Genomic DNA, 22,880 nt, shown 5'->3' with positions numbered 1-22,880 from the left:
GAATTTGCTTCTGGAAAGTGTCACATCATTTGTACTTTAGAATACTATTTCTATGATTTGACTTGCTTGTACACTTTGTCCACCATGCACTGCTGTCAGTGTCCAAGAACAATGTAGTTACTTAAAAGAGCAGCGGGTTTCCTTGCTCTGGACTCTTAGGTTTGCCTGTAAGTCATAATAAGTAGTGAGGGGTTCAGGAGCAGGGCAGAGATGCATTCTAACGAGGCTGCTGTGAAGGAGGTAATCAGGCCCTGAGCTGCCTGGCAATTTGCTTGGCTGTGGTGGGTAATCAATCGCACAGCGAGAGAGGGAGAGGGAGAGGAAATGATTCAGCCACGACCAGCATTGCGGGGGCGGGGCAGGGGGGAGGTGAAGGGGGTATTACCAAGATAGCGTAGCGTAAAGCGTAGCATAGAGTGACTGGACAGGACCCGCATTCTGTTCAACAAACCCTTGCTGTCGGGCAGATTTTTTTTTCTTTCTTTTTTACTTAATGCCGTACTTGTACAAGCATGCATGTTGTGCAAAGGTGTCAGGGAAACGGTTGCAACAATAGAACATTTTGAACAAAATTGCAAATTTGAAAGAAAGATAGATATTATCACATGTACTGTATGCAGCCTCTTCAGCACCATGGACAGTGACTGATGGACTGAGGGCTCTATTTGTGTCCATGCTAAAGCCCTTATCCCTAAACTACTTTGCCTTTTTTACTTTTGAAAAACATTTTTGAATAGTTAAAATAGCCAATCTACATCGACATGTTGTGAGCTTGTAGATTGGCTATTTGAACTATTCAGAAATGATTTTAAATATAGTAAAGAAAAGTAGTTTAGGAATAATAGCAGGGGCTATTAAGAAATCACCAGGGTCTTGTAAGAAATCACCAAGATTTGGTTTTTAAATTTTGGCGTGGTGTTAGGTATGAGTATAATGTTTTCAAAAAGCTGTGCAAACGTGTTGGGTACACCCCCTAGTGGTCTGTTTGCACAGACTCAAATATACGTATAGGTATGGCTGAAAACCCAAATAATTGATAAAATATATTTTGCAATGGATTCTGTTACTATTGAGTGTGCTAAATATTGCGTCCACGGTGGCTAAAATTACTTAAAATGCCTATAAATTGGGATTTAATATGTAAAAAATCATAACAATTATGCACTTGGTAACTACTTTTTGAATTTTAGCATGGTGTTGGGTATGGACATAAGCTTTTCAAAAACCATCGCAAACTAATTTGGCTCACCCCCTAGTGGTCGGTTTGCAATGAAACCAATAATTAGTAGATGGTTGAAACCCCAAATAATTGATAGAGAAGAGATTTCGCAAAGGATTCTGTTACTATTGGGTGTGCTAAATAACATACTAAATCTTTACGAAAAACAAACATCTAGATTTTCAAGATGGCGTCCACGATGGCTGCTGAGAGCTTAAAATGCCTATGGTTTCACTGCAAACCGACCATTTGGTGAGCCAAATTAGTTTGCGATGGGTTTTGAAAACCTTATGCCCATACCTAACACCATGCCAAAATTAAAAAAGCAGTTACCAAGTGCATCATTGCATTTTTACATTAATTTACATTAAATCCCAGTTTAGTATTTTAGCTCAATTGGTAACTGCTTTTTTAATTTTGGCATGGTGTGAAAACAGACCACTAGGGGGCGCACCCAACGCGTTTGCACAGCTTTTTGAAAACCATATACCCATACCTAACACCACGCCAAAATTCATAAACTAGTCACCAAAAGCCGAATCTTTACAAGTCAGCCCCCTGCTATAAGGGGTTCAGCATGAATGAAAATAGAGCCCTGAGTCTTTTTCTCTCTCTCTCTCTCTGTGTGTGTGTGTGTGTGTGTGTGTCCTCTTTCTCTCACCCTCTCACGCGTTGTGAGCTTGAAGATTGGCTATGTGTGCTACTATTGAAAAAGTGTGTCCGTCGGTTGAGCCTTAGCATCTATATTGGACTACATTGGTTCCATTTGGAACACATTCAATTTGCTGAAACGTAACGGTTTTGGACATAAAAAGGTTTATTTTTGCCCGACAGCGACGACAAAATCCGGAATCTCGGTATAGCCTGAAAGGCTGGTGGCTAAACACTGTGAACGCAGAAATCTAATACAGTCGTTGATTATAAACCAAACCAGCTTGATTTGATGTAATCACCTGCCATGATCCAATTTATGCAGCGCCAATTATGTGCCCATAGCCAGGTTGAGATAGAGCACGGGGTGCAATGCAGCGTGCCAAATGATTGCAGCTGCAATAACAGGGATTCAGAGTGAATGCCCGACGTGCACTCTCTCTACAGTATGAAATGAGAATCATAGCAATGGGCTCTGTGGTCAAATGCTGTATTACCTGCATGCGAGGGTCGTCTGTCACCTCTTTTTTATGGTTTGCCCAGACGGCCAGAGCGTCTTTCACAGATATTCTGTGGGGCGCTAGCACATCCTATGTCCAGCTTTGAGTGTTTGTGTAAACACAAACATTGAAAACGAAGGTGAGGACGTATGATTGAAGTATGATGATAAGAGCGCCCCTCACTTCACACGGGTGTGATTTTTATTGATTCAGAATGGTCCTGTTAATATCTAATAGAGTAGTAGGTTCCCCCTCGCTAGGCAACGCATGGCTCGGTATTGTATTTGCCTGTAGCAAGATGGCCGCTGCATAGACTGCTGTAATGGCTGCCTGTAGCAAGATGGCCGCTGCATAGACTGCTGTAATGGCTGCCTGTAGCAAGATGGCCGCTGCATAGACTGCTGTAATGGCTGCCTGTAGCAAGATGGCCGCTGCATAGACTGCTGTAATGGCTGCCTGTAGCAAGATGGCCGCTGCATAGACTGCTGTAATGGCTGCCTGTAGCAAGATGGCCGCTGCATAGACTGCTGTATTCGCTGCCATCTTTAGCAGCGTTTTTCTAGGAATTGAGGCTCCGATTGAGGTCATTGAACAGAACGTTGATGTTAGGAGCTCATTAAAAAATTGGTGGTTACAGGATTAACGCTTCTGATGAAGGTGAAAATATCGACTGGTAGTAATTAATGGCCTTTACTTCCGGTTCATTGGGGTGAATTTTGGGCGTTTTCAAAATAAAATATGAACAAACAGTAGAGCATTTTAATCTGCAATAATGGAAGAGTAAGTAGTTTAGTGCAAGTGCAATACTAGGGCCTAGTATAGTTTACTGGGAGACTCTATAGTCAATGAAGTGTAGGGTTTATGCGGTTTTAACCTGAGCCCACTTGGATTTGCATAATCAAATTGTATGACATAGACAGTGGTGTAAAACCGTAGCGGCGCACAGTAAGTGACGTGTTTTGCAAGGAAACGTAAATGACTAAATGTGCTTACATTTTGTCACACAACACAGAAAAGAGCATCGTTTCTGAGTTGTCTGAAGTCATTTGAAGCGAAGGGGAGTCACTAATGAATAGGATGCAGTTCGGTCTACTGCCAATAACCACTCATTTCTTAGGATAACTTATACAGCTAAATAATATATGTCCCATTTGTAACAAATGTAAATATTGAAAAACAATAGTCACACTAAATGTTTAGTCACACTAAACATTGTGAAAACACCAGTTGTCATGAGCTAAACTAAACTGGATTAAATTTGCGGCGTGCATTGCTCACAATAATTTTGGCATCTCCCAGCATCAGTGGTATACTGTAGGTCATGTTGTTTTGAATTCATTCATATTGCATAATGCCATTTCTTTGCTTTATTCAGTCAGTTATTCTGTTATATACTCCCAACATAAGGTCAAAGATGGCCGTCGTGTCTCTCTTTCCTAATTGGTAGTCTGAATCAGAATCACCTTTGTTTATTGTAAGGTGAAAAGAAGTGGGTGAAATTATTTTTTCTTTTTTCGTGTGCGTTCCGTCATTTGTATATTTTGAGAAAGGAGGAGGATATAGATGGAGGAAGAGCAAGGAGAAGAACACGTACCACATACTGTAGGCTACATAAATACATTATAAAACATGTTTTACAACTTTTATACACACTCAATTATCACACTTCAATTATTTGATCGAAGAAGCACGGGTTGCTAGAATAATAATCAGAAAATACTGGACCAGTCACAGCCTTTACTACACAACACACGTCTTTCTTTCCTTGGTGCATGTCGGGTAATCCTGGCTGCTCTGTCCCTTCCCTCCCTCCATCCATGGTCCTCCCCACCACCCCCCACCCTCTCCATCCCCCCCTCCACCTCCCCCCACCGCGGCGGGCGGTCTGGTCCGGCGGACGGACGGACAGTCAACGGCGGCTGGTCCACGTGGACCACCTGGTCGGCGTGCAGCGCCGTGTGTGGGCGTGGCTGGCAGAAGAGGAGTCGCAGCTGCACCAACCCCACTCCGCTGAACGGAGGCACGTCGTGCGAGGGCCAGAATGTCCAGAAAAGCGCCTGCGTGGCCACCTGTCCAGGTAACTCCCAGACAGGCCGCTTCCTGTGCTGTACTCTGTGGCGCTTATTGGCTTCTTATCACGTGGCTTCTCCTTTTTTTGGGGCTTTTTGTTTTCTTTTTGCATCCAGAGGTCTTGTGTTCATCTTTTTTTTTAATTTATTTTTTGCCGTTCGATTTTGCACCGCAACACCGTTTTGCTTGCGAGCAGAGCTTTTGCGAACCTTTGGGCCGTTCCATGTGTGTGCTGTTTGCCTGCATTCAGCTGGGTGTTGACACATTGTCAAGCACACACAAGCTACAAACTGTTTTGTAGTGCTTTATCAATGTTTTTTCAGGCCGAGAGAGAGATGAAGCATGGACTCCCCACTCCATACTGTATGAAACTGTGTTCTTTGTCTGTTTACACATGATCTGTTCTATGTTGAATTCATATTTGTTAATGTGACATTTGGCTCTGTACTTGGTCTGCTCCATTTTCTCTCTACACCAAATTTCTTCTTCACATCTGCACGCTCACAGAGAGCCGCGCGGCGATGTGTGGAGCTTTGGAAGTAGCTATGTAGTAGCTAGGGGGGGGGGGGGGGGGGGGGGAACAATGACTGAAGCTGTTTCTGGATCTGGTGGTTGAAGTATTGAGGCATCTGTAGCCCTTTCTCCTCTGTGAATGGGAGGGGTGGAACAGTCTGTTGTTGGGGTGGGAGGCATCCTTGATGATGCTGAGGGCCTTAGACTGGCAGCGTTGTTTGTGGATGGACTCAATCGATGGTAATGAGGAGCCTATAAGCCCATTATAAGAGTGGTTGTTATAAAGCATTATGCAGTAAAATAATTACAATGTCTATGACAATGACAGCTATCAAAATTAAGTATAGGAAGTGTCATAACACTCTTATAGCGTGTTTTGAAATGAGTGTTATAAGCATTTTACAATGCATTTACACTTGACCTTATATCATTATTTACACAATTCTTTACAATGTGTTATGGTTATTGTTATGAATCATTATGAATATGTGTGAGTGCTTATAACTTTAATTATTTAATTATAAGATTGTAATGCATAGGCTAAGTATGTTTATACAACATTATGGACATGCATAGCAAGTATTACCATATATATTGATGCCATTACCTTATGTAGGCTACTTCAAGTCAAATATTATGACTTGAAGTATTTTTGTATGGTGATATTGCTAGTTTTACTTAAGTAAAAAAAAAAGAAGTCGAGTACTTCTTCCACCGCTGGCTTTAAAGGGGCATGAAACTAATAGGCTGATTTTGTAGTTTGTTTTCCACTTCAGGTTAAAAACTACAGCAGGGTAAAAACATGGCAGGCTGCCATTATACTGACCTTATAGTACACCGCAATGTAAGCAACACAGCTGCAGCTAATCAAATGAATAATGACTGTGTCTGGCGTGCTTGCACATTGGCATGCCCCTTGGCCCTGGACATACCTATGAAGATATAACACTCAATATTCATTTGTTTGGTGCAGCTGTGTTGCTTACTAGTCAGACTCAGCCATGTTTGTTTTATCGGCTGTAGTTTATTTCTAACCTGAACTGGAACTGGAACTACCAAATCAGCCTGGGGTTTCATCATGCCCCTTTAAAGGCTCTACCAGGGCACTGTGTCAAACCGGCCGGTATATCTGTTATTGTTCTGCGCTCAAACCATGTAGTAAATATAGGGCAGTAAAAGGTTGAATTATTGTGGCCTGTGCGCCGTGTTTACACGTGAGGAGTTGCAGGATGCTTGCTGCTTCGCCTGCCCACTCCACTCCCCTGTGAGGAGGAGGGCACAGAGCATCCTCCCATCCCCCCCACCCCAATGCTGAACAGCACATATCGATCCCTGGCAGCCTGAGATGGAGGTTCAGGCCGCTTCATTTACAGACCTACATTACCCCTGTGACAGAGAGAGAGAGAGAGAGAGAGAGAGAGGAGAGAGAGAGAGAAGGAGGGGGGAGAGAGAGAGGAGAGAGAGAGAGAGAGAGAGAGGGAGGGGGGAGAGAGAGAGAGAGAGAGGAGAGAGAGGGGAGAGAGAGGGGAGAGAGAGGAGAGAGAGAGAGGGAGAGGGAGAGGGAGAGAGGAGAGAGGAGAGAGAGAGAGAGAGAGGGGGGAGAGAGAGAGAGGAGAGAGAGAGAGAGAGAGAGAGAGAGCAAACAAGAAAGAAAGAAAGAGAGAGAGAGCAAACAAGAAAGAAAGAAAGAGAGAGAGAGCAAACAAGAAAGAAAGAAAGAGAGAGAGAGCAAACAAGAAAGAAAGAGGGAGAGCACAGCAGCAAAAGGGAGGCATAGATAGTAGAGGTACAGTAGAGAAATAGATGAGTTAGATGCAGCGTTAAACCAGGTAGGAACGAAGCACAAGGACATGAGTAAACTGAGGACCATGGAGGAAAAACAAACAGCCCACAATGTACTGCACTTGTGCAGGAGGCAAAATGCAGAGCATGTACAGTAGACCAGTGGTTTTCAACCAGTGGTCCTTGAGAGGGTTCCATCCCCAGCTAAATGACGGAGAGTTGGTAACCAAATGGACCCTTATAGATCTTTAACTCTTGAGAGCGTAAAATTAAACCAAAAGGGAACCGTAAGGGCATTTTACAAGAAGAATTAGACAAGAAGTCTACACAATAAAAGAATGTAGAAGAATTGTTATTTTGATCAACGTTTCCCTGTTATCTCTCCTATGGTACCACATCAATACAGCATGGAATTGTGGACAAAATCGTATCCAACGTCAACAAAATATTCTACGTTTTGGGTCTGAGAGGCTAAATCTCATCAAACGGAGAGCACCGAAGTCTGATGTCAATATCCCTAGAGGGCGCTAAGTCCACGGGTTCATGTACTTTAGATCGCCTCATATAAGAACTGTGCTTGAAAAATAAACAAATCAACCCGGCCGTTTCACTCATATGGATATGAAGAATCAACTGACTGAGAGAAAACGTTAATGTTACTGCTGCCAAATTAGTTACAATAGTTATTAAATAATGGACCTTGATATACAGTATACAGGGTTGAAAAGCACTGCAGTGGGCGAGACAGTATACACTATACAGGACAAGACAGTACTATGGACAGGACCGTAGGATGAGCAGACAGAACATCAGTTTGTGGACAGAAGCTGCTCTTTCTGCAGCCTGTCTGACCACAGAGCATGTCATCGCTGTCGGCCAGAAACATGTCCAAAAACTCTTACTTTTCAGGAAATGGGGAAGAATTCTCACTCGTGTGAAGTGAGGGGCTGTTTGTTTAAAGTGCTGTAAGCAAACATTAAAAGTCCATAGACTTGGATGCTACTCTGTTTGTTAAAAGTGCCCAAAACAAACATTATACGTCCATAGACTTGGCTGCCACACAGTATTTCAAAAGCCAGATGTTGGAGGGGCTGGCGCCCCTAAAAAATAACTTCTGTTCCAATGGATCCATACAGTTGGGTGCCACCGATATTGTCCCTTATCATTTGACCCATTTAGGCCTGACCTCTAAATCCTCCAGTTTTCTGAAATAAATATTTTCACGATTTTTCAAAAATAGCAGACCTACAAGCTCGTAGCGCGCCACTCGGTGACGCGCTATGAGCTTGTAGATCTGCTATTTTTCAATAGCTAAATTATAACAATGTTTAAAACACCAAAAGGGGTTCCCGCCCAAAATGGGTTAACTGTCCTTTTGCGCAGATCACGCAAACCTCAGCAAAAAGAAAAGGACAATATCGATGGCCTCCAACTGTAAGTAGTTATTTAGTCACATGCTCTTGTTAATGGTAAAACCCACCGACAGGCTCACACCATCGGCTGTTTGGTTGTTAATGGTAAAACCCACCGACAGGCTCACACCATCGGCTGTTTGGTTGTTAATGGTAAAACCCACCGACAGGCTCACACCATCGGCTGTTTGGTTGTTTTTGTGGCTACTTTTGCGTGACTCTGTAGTGTAAAGAAGTGGAGCATTCATTTCCAGGGGAAAACTGAAAATGTTTCAATCTGGAGAGGTTTCTGCAACGTGTGCCTGGCTGACCACAGGAGAAATAATGTCCCACGCATGTCTCTGTCAGCAGCAGAGAAACCCAATACCACTCTCCCCTGTGCTCCTCTCCGCCTAAAAACAGAGCTTATCTACCCTTGCCAATCTGCGTTTTGTATTACATACGTTCCCCCATGTAAAGACACCACGCCGCGCACTCTCACACGTCAGTGTAAGTAACATGAGGGGTGGGGGGGGGGGGGTGAGGTAGCGGGCCTCTAGGATGATATCTAGGTCCTCCACTCCCAGGGGTCATTGAGAAGGTTCCAGGGAGTTCCCAGCGAAATGTACAGTTTAACAACTTTAGCCCTAGTATAGGGCCAGGCCGGTTGATTTTCAGGCCCGTTGAGAACTCTACATGCGTTTTGGTCTGGATTTCTCCTTTAAGCTATTCAAAAGTAGCCTGATCTACAAGCTTGTGGAAAAAAATGCTTTTGGAAAATGTGTGACAACACAAATCTTCCATTGTGGTGGTCCCTCGGCAAAAACATTTCCATATGGGGGTCTGCAGCGTAATAAATATCAATTTGGGGGGTGGTGTCCTTGACATGAAAATGTCTGATAGATATTGAGCTAGACAGAGAGTTGAACTAAGAGTGTTTGTCCATGAACGCTTGACATCGCCCATGGCATCACACCGCGTTTGACCTCCATGAAGCTTAAAAAGATTAATATCAGTTCCAGCTTTCTATTGTTAGACACATTCACCCCGCCCTTCACCCTGCTTAACACCCCACCCCTACATCCAGAGAGTGGAGGTGTAAATTCCATCCTAAGGGACACTGTGACAGAGATGACACTGTGACAGAGATGACACTGTGACAGAGATGACACTGTGCCTTCCTGTGAGACTGTTGGAAAGACACTGTAGACCAATCACTGTAGACCCGCTCAGTGGCCTTGTGGTTAGAGTGTCCGCCCTGAAACTGGGTAGTCGGGGTTCGATCCACAGCCGGGTCATACCAAAGACTGTAAAAATCGGACCCAATGCCTCCCTGCTTGGCACTCAGCATCAAGGGTTGTATCGGGGGGTTAGATCAACTACAAATTACTCCCGAGCGCAGCACGGCTGCAGCTCACCGCTAAATGCGGAGAACAAATTTCGCATACAGCAATGTATGTGACAAATAGTAGGACAGTTGCACTTTAAGTTATTCAAACACCATACACTGCAAACTAGTAAAAATGCACAAACTGTCAACTGTATGAAATAAACAAATCAAACGAGAACAATTTAAATACTTGGGCTAAGATTTCCTCAGGATTGCTGCCAGAAGCTGGTGTCTGGTTATGCATCATGTTTGCAGTAAGTCAACTACAGTATGTACTAGTAAATACCCTTTGTGTTGAATTTGGAGAAAATACTAGAAGTTGTGTGTCAAGCTATTTAAATTGTTCTTGTTTGATTTCATACAGTTGACAGTTTGTGAATCTTTCCAAATAAACCAGATTTGCAGTGATGTTTGAAGTGCAACTGCAAATGAAAATAACAGATCTACAAGCTTACAACGCATCGTGATGTGATATTTTGGGTAGGGATGCACGGAAAGGGAAATTCTTGGCCGAAACCGAATATCGAAAATAGGAAATAGTTGGCAGAAAACCGAATACCCGAATATGATTAATATTATACTAGGGCCTTACCTGTTCTAATATATGAACAGGAAATGATGTACAGTGTGGGTAATGCAATAATAGATCACATTGATTGGGAGGGAATTGCTAAGTGATGATGTTGGGAAGTTGGGTTGAACTTAGGCACAAAATTAATATTATATAAGATAGACAGCTTTTCTTACATTTAGAATAGATATCTTTTTTTTTGTACCATTGCTGTCATGGCCGTACCTTAAAGCTACCTAGCTGTTTATGGCAACATACTTGATTATGGCAAATCCTAACTTAAAAAATAATCACTATTATGGGTCCATAAAACATTTATTCGGCACTTTTGAATGTATTAATTGCACACAATAATTCCAGACTGACTGCTGAAACATTGTAACAATATATGTGATATTTGGAAATATTTCCAAGCCGCAGAAGACTGACATGTTGGTGGTGATCCAGCCACGTATATCAACCTATATGTGGTTGATACAGTATGTTGATATACGTGTTTTTCCAGCATGTGTGCGGCTGTGTGCGCCGTGCTTTTAGCCGCATTTTGATCACGTCATCAAAACAAAACATTTGGTTACGTAGGACAGGTAACCCTGTGTTTTGACTATTCTGTGATATTTTTTCTGCCTATTCGGCCGAAACTGAATGGGATGAAAATGCATTTTTTGCCATTTTCGTCCGAATATTTTCTGTGGCCGAATATTCAGTGCATCACAAATTTTGGGGGCTTGTAAAGCGGCTATTTAATTAATCCTCACTTAACTGCCAGCATTTTTCAGTGAAGCCCTTATTTTGGAAAACCGGAACCGGATGTACTATAGTAGTAAGCCTTGCCGAGCCATGAGGCCCATAGGGCTATCTCCTGTTTCTGTAGTGTGAGGCAGCTTGACATACAAGTACACCCCCTGGATGATATGACGCTAGTATGTCGCAGGGATTTACCCCCAATCCAACCCTTTATGCTGAGTGCCAAGCAGGGAGGCACTGAGTCCCATTTTTCGGAGTCTTTTGTATGACCAGGCCGGGGATCGAACCCCGACCTCCCAGTCTCAGGATGTAGAATTACAGTAGGCCTATATATTTATTTTGGCTCATATGACCTCGGGCAGGGTGTGTGTGTTTGAAGGGGGGGGGGGAGCATAGCAGTAAGTCCCCTCAGGATCAGAGTCCACCCCACCAGGGCCCAGAGGCAGGGATCATGGGGTGTTATTTCTAATCACAGATGCCACCGTGCTGCAGTTGTGTACTTATGGAGACACCCCCACCCCCATACCTCCAACCCCTACACCCCCACCCGCCCTTCCCTGAAGATGAACTGACACTGCTACCTTCATTTGTCAGCGTGCACAGCAGACACAGCCCAGCGAACACATCTGAAACACACACACATGCGTGTGCACACACACACACACACACACACACACACACACACACACACACACACACACACACACACACACACACACACGTTTGTATTACTATACTTGGGAGGACACTAACATCCTAAGACAGCGGTTTTATGGATGCCACACTTTTGTTTGTTGCCATTTAAGTACCCTAAAGCTGAAAATAGCAGATCTACAATCTCAGAGTTAAATAAACACTGAGGATGTTACAGTGTACATTGGGGTCCCAGAGATAAAAATAAATGGGGGGGTCCGTGGCCTTAATGCACATCGAACTGAGGGTCCTTGAAATTGTAAAGGTTGATATCTGGGCTAATCCACTTGGATACTTGGAGGAGGACTGGAGAGTGTCTTTTCAGGAGAGCCTGCTGCAGATGCGCTGTGTTATTTATTCAGACTCGGCTGACATTTGAATACAGAAGTGATGCGGTGTATTTTTGGGTGCATCCGCCATGCAGCCTTGCTGAAAGTTGTTTAGCGGTACTACTGCTAACTACTGTCTACTCTTGTCTGCTTTCAGGAGTTCATTAATTATCCAGCCTGGAATTGTGTCTCGAGTCTTTAGCTCTCTGGCGCATTTCATGTCTTGTTTTTAGTACGTTGATCTTTGAAAAATGGGTTATATGAAGCCTTTCTTTTCTCTCCTCTGTTTAGCCAGTTCCCTCCATGATGTCTATGTTCCCTGTCACTGCCAACCACCCTGCTGTTGGCATGGGGAGGGTTGTAGACAACCCCTCCTTTCTGCGGTGGCAGAAGTACTTTGATTTAGTTTTATACTTAAGTAAAAGCTCGGTATTCAATACTCAAAAGTACTCAAATGTTTCTAAATGTGTCAAACTTTATTTTTCAAAATAGAAGATCTCACAAGCTCACGTTGCATGTAGATCTGCTATTTTTGAGTGTCTAAATCAGCCGTTACTAGTAACTATTGTAGTGGAGTAGAAAAGTACAATATTTACCTCTGAGGAAGCTGCATGATGTAGTTGAGTAGAAGTAAAAAAACAAAAACAAAAAAAAAAGGAAGGAAGGAAGGAAGTAAGGGTAAGTAAATGTACCTCAAATGTGTACTTTCTTAATGGCTCAATAGAAGAGCAGGGAGACCAAATACGTAGGTGTCGCTTGTGCAGTGCAAGAGATCCCCCCCCTGCCGACATCCCACCCACACAGGCTCAACCAATTGTATTGCGGTTGGATGGCTCGGCCAAGCCCGGAGGCACAGCAGAGGATTCGAACCCCCACACAGTGGTGGGCAGATGAATATCTTTTGAATTGCAGAACTGCTGAATTAGTTTAATTTGGCTTCCGGGGCCCGCTTCTGCTTTGTTTAAAATTTGTCAATAGCCTCTTGGATTTGCCGTGCTCAGCCTTTGGGGGATAAAAAGACGCTGTCAAAAGAATGAATGTACAGTGGAAACAAATCAATTCAAATTTGAAACCAAACAAACGTGGCAAAGGCTATAATTTATCTCTCCATTGCGTAGCTCTCTCTCTCTCTCCTTACAGCACACATATATATTTCATTTATGAAGGCCCTCGGCCATATATCATTTCATTGGGTAGAACAGGCATACTTTTGATAGTGTCCCATCAGCACAGCAGCATGAGGATGGAGCAACAGAATGACTCCATGCTGTTGGGCTTTATACCGAAGTGTGTCTGTCATTCAACAGCAGACTGACAGCCGTCACAACGCGTTTAGACACAGGTCTGTTCTCATGTCTGCCTCACAATGGTTCTCTTGTCTCCGAAATGTGAGCTTCCCAACCTCTCTCTCGTCTGTAAAGTGTGGACACGGAGAACGCTGCTGGCTGGTTTGGGTATTTTTTGCCTAAGTCTCTGGAGATTTTGTTTAATGAGAGAGCTGGCAGAGGGCCCCGCGTTGAGGATCAGATGGGCCCCATGCTGTGAAGGAGTGTGGAGGTGGAGACTGGCTGAGACTAAAGCCTTAGGCTCTGTGCGCACACGCACACACACACACACACACACACACACACACACACACACACACACACACACACACACACACACACACACACACCAACCCTACTAGATTCTCTCTCAGCCCCCTCTCTCTCCCGTCTTTCCATCTTCTTGCCATGAATCTCTCTCTATCTTTTTGGTGCCCTAGCTCTTTCCTTCTACAGTATGTCTCCCACCCTTTCAAAGCCCCCTCCCCCCTTTCATTGACTAACACCACTGCCATTGACTTGCGGTCAGGGCCAGTAGAGACAGTCATGACAAAGAGTCACCCGAGGCCAAGCCTTGGGTCACGGCAACACTTCCTACAGAGAGGGACAGGGACAAAATGCCTATGTGCTCGGGAGCCATTAGAGTTTTTTCCAGCCTCCAGCAGCGTCGGGGCTCCAGGGAAGGCACTGTCGTTTTGGTCCCGAACGAAATATCGTCGCTGTCGGGCTTTTTTTCAGTGTGGGTTATACTAATATTGAACTGGCTATGCGTCGCGGACACAACTTGGTATTCGCTGGTCCTTCATGCTCTCCCTGGAGGATGAACCCTGTTGATTTTGGGCTTTGCTCTAGCGCCAGCCTCAGGCCAAAATGTCAACTGCGCAGTGTGCACACAAGATGTCTCAAAAACACGCTAAACATAAACAAGCCTGCTTCGCTTCAGTGATTATATATATATATATATATATATATATATATATATATATATATATATATATATATACTGTATATTATTATTATTACTAGACCAGTGACCGGCTGTAGAGCACCGACACGATGGAAGTTGAAGATCCATGCCCCACCCGGCTATGCAATACCCGTTGTACCCGTGTCAACCCATCTGTCTGTCGGTCCCTTTTATGCCCATATATGGAGATTTCTGGATCTGTCTCTCTGTGTCCCTTAATTCCTATATGGACTTCTGTGTCAGGCATGCCCAAATATGGAGTGTTGTGATGTCAGAACAGGCCAGCTCCATATATGGACCATGGGCAGGGGCCCTGTCCAGAGCCTGGTCAGAGGTCGTTTGTGGCTTCTGGACAACCGTGGGACTCGACACCGGGCACTGCACTCCCTGTGGTGGTGTGGAACGCGTGTGGCGAATTTGAAGTCGGTGGGGCGAATGGTTCTCGAGTTACGTGCATTACAGCCATACACACGTACGTACAGACAGACGTACAGACAGACAGACGGTGCATTTATAGATAGATTTAGCTCAGGTGGGGGTCAGGGGCTCTAAGGATTGCAGAGTCCGCTGGTTTAAACTGCTTTGATGTGGTTGGGTCAGGTTGTAAAGAGCATAGACTCGGGAGGTTTAGAAAAACAAAATTAAATGCAATTGTTTGTTTGCAAAGAGATTGCAAACAAACCCGAAGATATGCATAACTTATGTGACATACTGTATTTTGTACCCATGCCTCAGGCTTGCTAGCGGAGCTGGGAGACTTGATCCACTAAAGAGAAAACAAACAGCAAAACTGCAAACATGTACATTTTAAAAGGCTCTGCAGTCACATGTCTTCTACGAGCCCGCGTGTAACGGTGAATATTGATACAAAGGTTGTGTACTGTACCCTCCATGTTCTTCTGAAGAATAAATAAATTACAGGCATGAATGAATGTGACAGAAAGACACATCAAATTACCAAGGAGACACAGCACGGCAGGTGGAAACCTTTTTCCAGAGCAGCATGAATCCTGCGCTTTGTTTGTTTGTTTGTTTGTTTGTTGCTTTCTTTCAAATAATTTTGGCCGTCCTTCCTTCCCGCTCTCCCTAACCCACATGTTGTTAATCCTCTCTTCGAGGGGTTTTACTCCTGTACTGTACATCAAACGTGACCTGCAGGGCTGAATGAATAGGATCATTGCTTTCCGTCCGTCTGGTTGTCTCCGGGTTCAACTGTGCTGCTGAACACAGGAGCATCGGACATGCATGTTCCATTATTAGATTACATTTGGTCAAAGTAGGCTACAGAATGAGATGTGATGTGATGATGAAAGGAAGGAGGTTGCATCACCCTGTGGAGATGATGTCCCTCCCTCAATGGGGCTTGTTCTGAGGCTTTCTTGTCCACCAGGCTTTGGACATTGGGATTAGGGCCTGTTACTGCAAACACACACACGCACACGCACACACACACACACACACACACACACATGCACGGTGCACACACACACTTTTTTACTATACTTGTGAGGGCATCAAACTTTTAGGACTGTGATTTTATTCCTAAATTCTTTAGGCATTTTTCATCCTAACTCAATCTACAAGCTCACGATGCGTTGCAGACAGCGCAACGTGTTGCGAGCTTGTCGATCTAAATCAGGCTTAACTCTTACCCCAGTCCCTAAACCGAATTGTAAGTCTAAATCTCAAATATTTGTTTTTTAACCAGCAATTCTTTATATTGTTAGGTCCAGGAAAACCAGGTCCACACAATGTCTATTTCCACAAATTCTACTATAGCCTACATTGTGGGGACATTTGGCCCTCACATCTATAGCAATACACGCACACAGACACACGCACAACTTGCGCACACGACGTGCGTCATGCATTGGGGGTTGACTGGCCAGCGGTAGGTGAAGGGGCCGGCCAGCCTGCAGATCTCAGAGGTAATTGTGTCCCTGCTGAAGGACATGGCAGCCACAGGTGTCACACAATCTCCGCCTGCACCTGTGGCCGACCGCGGTGCGTGTGAGCGACAGAGCATCAAACCCAACCGGGCCCCCTGCCGGCCGCTAAAGAGCGCCTGGGCGCCCTTTACTTTACTCTCTGTGACAGCATGTCCAAATGGGATGCCTGCCACTGGGCTATTGTCTGTCTGTCTCTGTGTGTGTGTGTGTGTGTGTGTGTGTGTGTGTGTGTGTGTGTGTGTGTGTGTGTGTGTGTGTGTGTGTGTGTGTGTGTGTGTGTGTGTGTGTGTGTGTGTGTGTGTGTGTGTGTGTGTGTGTGTGTGTGTGTGTGTGTGTGTGTGTGTGTGTGTGTGTGTGTGTGTGTGTGTGTGTGTGTGTGTGTGTGTGTGTGTGTGTGTTTGCACCACTACACTTGTGAGTACTTTTTTGAGGACCATTTTGAGAAATGAGGACTAAGGCTGCAAGATTTATCAAAAATGTACCTTCATCGTATCAAGTATCATCATGCGAGGTGTACATATCGCGAGATACAGCATTTATTGAGGTAAATAAATGGCATATTATTATGTTTATTTGCCGATGGAGCAATCCTATCGGCAAAGCACCGTGAACTTGAGCACAGCTGCTCCTCCCCGCCCCTCTCAACTGAACGTTTTCTGTTTCTTTATGTCAAGTACTTCCCAGTAGCCCCTCATGAAACTACTTCTCCCCAAATCCAAAAGGACAATTTTACTTCCCACCCTGAATGGCAGCAGGCCTAATATTTGTATTGCATTCAGGCTATGTGCAATAATGTATAACTGAAAGTCAAAGTTCAGAAGCATTATATTGCCTTTTGTTAGGCTAGATATTGTTTTGTCTTTGGTTTGCTAAACATAACCTGAAGCAAAAATACATTAAAACTATATACTGCAATCGTCATTTTGAGATTGAATTTGAGTTTCAGCTAAAGGTTTGGCATTTATAGATTGAGGTTTAGGGGTCGGGGTTACAGTTTTCCCTATGTTATACTTAATTGTGCAGCAATGCCACGCACCGGAGCATTGCTGATCTAGACGAGTCGCTGTGAGCTTTTAGATTGATTATTTTTCAGCAAATTTTCGATGCTGTCCTAAAATGGCCTCACAAGTATAGTAGTAGAAACCGGTGTGCGTGTGTGCGTGTGTGCGTGCGTGCGTGCGTGCGTGCGTGCGTGCGTGCGTGCGTGCGTGCGTGCGTGCGTGCGTGCGTGCGTGCGACCCAGAAGCCGCTGTGCAGGGTGATTGAAAAGCAGCTGTGCGGCCACTGGGCTGTGCACTCTGTCTCTGGGGTTCCATTAAGGAAAGCACTGCCTGTGGAAACACTTTCTTTTCCCTTCTTTTAGCTTTTTCGTTACGTCCAATTTTTTGGTGTCATTGAAGGTTTTTGTTACGCAACAAAAGGAATCAGATGTAAATCAGTGAAATTCGGAGAGACAGCGAGCTCCATCCTCGACAGACGACAACTTCCGCGACGTCATCAATATCGTCGCGTCGCGAGACGTTCGCCGCGACTCGCGGGACGTTCGCCGCGACCCGCGGACTGTGCGCAATGGGGAAAGGGTGGCTTTTGGTGGTTTTACATGCCGGGGAGAGTCTTTCTAATACTAGCAGAGAAACCTATTCTGTCAGCTCCCTTGCTGGACTTCCAAACTATTGGAATTTGGTCACCTGTTTGCGCCCCGCTGCCAACATTTTTTGCAACCGCTGTCTTTTTTAATAGTTTTTGGATTAAGGTTTGTGAGGGGTACAAAGACCATAACTCAGCCGTTTCTCCACCGATTGTGACGCGGGAAAGATCGTTTTAACCGGGCCGGTTAAAACAGTGTTGGCAGCGGGGCGCGAACATGTGACCAAATTCCAAAGGATTGCAAGGCGGCGTAACAGACCACTAGGCTAACGAGGCAGCTGATAGAATGGGGTTCTATTTTATTATTAGAAGGTGAAGTTCCACGGCCGTGGGACTTTTATAAATAGTGTCAGCAGCGGGACGCAAACACGTGAACCCATGAAAAAAGGATTGGAAGGCGGCGTAACAGACCATTAGGCTAACAAGGCAGCTGATAGAATGGGGTTCTATGTTAGTATTAGAAGGTGAAGGCGGCCGAGGCCGTTCTCCTCAACGAACCTCCCGTGCGCAATGACGCACAGAGTTCGGCGCGGCGGAGTACTATTTCGGCGACCTATTAAGTTAAAAGTCACGACGATGGCTTCTTTCGTCGCGACGACTTATAAAGGGCTGCAACCGGTCGCCAAATGAGCGACGAACCTCCCGTGCGCGTGACGAAAGCTCATTACCGTCGACGAATTTGACAAATGCCGTGGCTACCGTCGCGGTCGCACTTAGAGCTCGCCCCTCCTGGAAATTCGTTTAGTTGTTTTTTCCATGAAAGAAAGACAAGCGGGGCGAGGGGACAGCGAGATAAATAACTGTGTGTGTGTGTGTGTGTGTGTGTGTGTGTGTGTGTGTGTGTGTGTGTGTGTGTGTGTGTGTGTGTGTGTGTGTGTGTGTGTGTGTGTGTGTGTGTGTGTGTGTGTGTGTGTGTGTGTGTGTGTGTGTGTGTGTGTGTGTGTGTGTGTGTGTGTGTGTGTGTGTGCACATACTGTAGGATAGCGCAATAATTCTATTCAAAGGAACTTTATTGGCATGAGAAAACATATGTTTACATATGCAAGTGTCAAGAACATAACATAAATTAAAAGTAAGTAATGTATGTTGAAGGGAATACAGCAATGTGTAAACAGAGATATGTTACACATTGCAACTTGGAAAGAATGCCTTAAAAAACACATACGTGTTAATTTGCTGTTAGAAATAGTTATACAGATATAAATGTATTTTAAGTATGTACACTAGGCAAGAGTAGATTGGTGTAAAGATTTTGTTGAAACAAATAACTTATAACAAATAACCACATCAATCGTTTCCATGATTTTGCAGTCTCTTGGTACAAAATGTCATGGGACAAATGGCAGCAGTTTTCCATTAAAACATTTAATAAGCAGCAGGTACAGCCTGGACTACAGTATGTGCATGAGACTGTAAGCTTGAGGTGCAAAAAGAGTGGCAACGCATCGTTAGGTCCACAGAGCAGCCGGCATGTACATGAGGCTGTATAGTGCAAAAGGAGCGAGGGGTTTGGGGATTTCAGCCGTGAAGAAAGAACATAAATAAAAGACCATTTCACGGGCTGACTCAATTTATTCTGTTCATTTGATCTTCCATTCAGCGCGTTGTTTCTCGCCGTCATGGAAATGGTGCAAAGGGCTCCTTGGGGTGTTCACATGGAGATTGACCATCAACTGCTGTTTATCGCTGCTGTCAGGCAGAAACCTCTTATCTCCATGTTTATTGTCAATTTAACGCATACTGCGTCACACAAACGCATCAAAAGTAGCTGATATGCGCTGCATTTCGAGCTTGTTCCGTTCTGTTACTTTTGCCATTTTCCTTTTTTTTTTACATTTGAATCCTGAAAAATGATTTGTTTTGGACTTATGAGGTTTCCACCCGCCAGAGACAATATGCATCTACAGTTTGTCTTGATTTAGCTCTGCCTGGGGACAGGGCAACGGGGGAGGGGGTAGCGCTGGAAAGTAACTAACTACATTTACTCAAGTACTGTACTCAAGTACAATTTTGAGGTACTTTTACTTAATTGAGTGATGCAATGTTTCTATATTTTATGCTTCTACTCCGAGTTACATGTTACTTTGCAGATTATTATAACAAAACATACATAAACAAATGAAGCCCTATATATGTTATACTTGGGCTATTTTCAAAGGGTTGAAAGCTTTTAGTACTTTGGTGCTGTAGGTATATTTCCATGGTCAATACTTTTGTGCTTTTATACTCGAGTACAATTTTGAATACTGGACTTGTACTTTTAATAGAGTATTTCTGCATTGTGTGATTACTATGTCACATGTGTTGTAAGCCCTCCATCAGCAACCTGCTCCCACCACCATCTCTGTTTGAACATAATTGTCATTTGGATGGTCTTGCTCTGTGGTGGAAGTGTATGTGAAGATTCATTTCCTCGTGTTTCGTTTTTCACAGGGGTGGGTTGTGGGTAATCTGCAGGATATTCTATTGTTAGACAGGTGTTAGGTTCTTAGTTTACTTATGATCTTAGATGACTGTTTCTATGCATTTGATGTATTAATTGTGAAGTCCCTCTGGACTAAGAGCATCTGCTAAATGCCTAAATTGTTATTGTAATTAAGTTGGTGGGTTGTGGACAGTTGAGAAACCTGCTTTCCACTGAACACCATTGATGTGGATTCCAAGCTAATGGAAACGACATCCTTTCTCTCCCTGGAAAGTTAGCACGCTGACATATGAAGCCATTGTTCTTGCGTTAATAAATATTAAAATATACATAATAAAAATGACCAAATCAGGGCAGGTGTTCTGAACTGTCCACATCCCTCCTCTGAGACACAGCAGAGTGAGTTTGGTGCCATCTCACAATGAGCATTAGTGAGCAGCAGAGTGGGTTTGGTGCCATCTCACAATGAGCATTAGTGAGCAGCAGAGTGGGTTTGGTGCCATCTCACAATGAGCATTAGTGAGCAGCAGAGTGGGTTTGGTGCCATCTCACAACGAGCATTAGTGAGGACCGATTACACCAAGATGAGGTTGAGAAGAATAGGCGTTCCTTTAATTGCAAAAAAAACTTCGACCGCCAGCACTCAGCTGAGAGCATGCCGATGCAGATATCGGTGAATTAATATGCAGAACTGGATAGGAAAGCACACACGCACACAAACACACAACACACACACACACACACACACACACACACACACACACACACACACACACACACACACACAAACGCACAACACACAGTCATTGCCCACTTGAGTGTCGCAGGGGTAATGTCCCCATTAGAAAGCCTCCATGTCCGAGGGCTGCGCTACGAAAGCAAATAACATCATTACTGTGTGCCATTATGCGGTAATAAGGAATCCCACCTGGCCTTCTCACTTATGTTTTATTAACCAAAGACTGCGAGCGGCCGCGGGGTCACACAGACACGCCGGGGGGGTCAGTTGGGCCGTGGCCCCTATACTGTGTGGATTGGCCCCCGTACCGTATAGGCTGCCGCGATTAATGAGCTCCCAATCTCCATGGGTCACGATGGGACCCCATCAGGTGTGGAGCTATCACAGCGCGGGGGGGGGGGGGGGGGGGGGCTGGTGTGTGTGTGTGCATGTGTGCGTGTGTGCGTGCGTGCGTGTGTGCGTGTGTGCGTGCGTGCGTTGCCGTGTGCGTTTTTTTCTGTGCCTGCATGTCCATAGGGCAGCTCTGTGGTGATTCTCTCCTGGTCTCCCTTTCGGCTCCATTCGGGCGAGAGAGAGAGAGAGAGAGAGAGAGAAGGAATGGCCGTTTTCTCCCATGAGAGCTCATTACTAGTTCTTCCCCCATTAGCCGTGCGCTAACCTTCCCCAGACCCTGCACAGTGTCACTCTCAATATCACTCCTGGACACCAGCACCCCGGGGCCCCCTGCCACCGCCAAATTACCCCGCACGCACCCAGCCCCGCCAAAATGGCCCTCTCTCTCTCTCTCTCTCTGTGTGTGTGTGTGTGGGGGGTAAAGCGGCTGCTATATCTTCCAGCAGGGCTGAACCTCAATGCCATCATTTCCAGCCCCATTCCCGTGGGTTTGATTGGCTTTGCTGTGCTGTGATGGTGGAGAGTTGTCACAGTGATGGGAGACGTTCTGGGGGAACGGGCTGCAGGGGTTTGATGCAATGTTTTGTTTGTTTGGTTTTTTTTTTACTAAAGTGAAAGTAGAAATACTCTGTTCCTAGTAAAAGGCCTGTGCTCAAAGACGTATTGGCATGGCGAGCACATTCTTCCAAATTGGGGTTAAAAAATAACAGATCTATAAGCTCACAACATATTGCAACACGTGAGCTTGTAGATCAGCTATTTTTGAATATTCTCAGTAAACAGTGGTTAAGTGGTTAATGTTATGCTAATATGCTAATACTAATCTAAAAATCTAAAAATCTAAACTAACGTTTGCGAGTGGGGCAGTGGAATAAACAAGTGCAACATTTGCCTCTGAGATGCAGTGGAATAGAATAAAGTATAATATAAAATGTATCCTATTGTACTGCAGTATAAAGTATCGAGAAATGGACAAAGTAAAATCCCGTCAGAATTGTACTGGAGTATCCAGTACTTGAGTAAATGTGCTTTCCAGCAGGTTGTCTGGCCCACGCCTGACCTGCAGGCTGCTATTCAGATCCACGGCGTGCGCTGCAGCACAGCCCGCCTTGTTAACCACACCATAACATGGCAGGGCAGACATTCTGCCCACTCCAATGTCCAGGAAAATATATGATTATTGTGTTTGCAGAGTAGCTGTAGCTGTGTGTGTGTGTGTGTGTGTGTGTGTGTGTGTGTGTGTGTGTGTGTGTGTGTGTGTGTGTGTGTGTGTGTGTGTGTGTGTGTGTGTGTGTGTGTGTGTGTGTGTGTGTGTGTGTGTGTGTGTGTGTGTGTGTGTGTGTGTGTGTGTGTGTGCAGTACTTGTGTGTGTGTGTGTGTGTGTGTGTGAGATACAACAGGGATCCAATTTCCCTGGGGTCTTGAGTGTTTCTCCCCCGTGCAGAATTAGTTTGTCAACAGCTGGGCCTGCCAGGCAATGCACACACACACACACACACACAGAGAGAGAGCAGAGTTCACGTTCAGCTGCACACGACCCGCCTGATTTTCATGCTGCAAGGAAAACAAACAGGGTAGA

The 22,880-nt window shown here is 44.7% G+C and overlaps 1 protein-coding gene across 2 annotated transcripts in view; it reads left to right on the top strand.

Annotated features, from left to right (window-relative positions):
• unc5a (unc-5 netrin receptor A) overlaps window positions 1-22,880 on the top strand; it is a 299,074-nt gene that overhangs the window by 195,216 nt on the left and 80,978 nt on the right. Inside the window, exon 6 of one of the 2 annotated variants that reach the window (XM_079501567.1) lies at window positions 4,280-4,447. The exons of the other annotated variant lie outside the window; for it this stretch is intronic. Coding sequence (XP_079357693.1) covers window positions 4,280-4,447 — 168 coding nt within the window. The remainder of the gene's footprint in view (window positions 1-4,279; window positions 4,448-22,880) is intronic. 2 annotated transcript variants of the gene reach the window in all.

Source organism: Electrona antarctica, assembly GCF_951216825.1.
Source record: "Electrona antarctica genome assembly, chromosome: 1".
NCBI lineage: Eukaryota > Metazoa > Chordata > Actinopteri > Myctophiformes > Myctophidae > Electrona > Electrona antarctica.
Note: the sequence above shows the minus strand (reverse complement) of the source record. Positions and strands in the feature narration are given on the sequence as shown.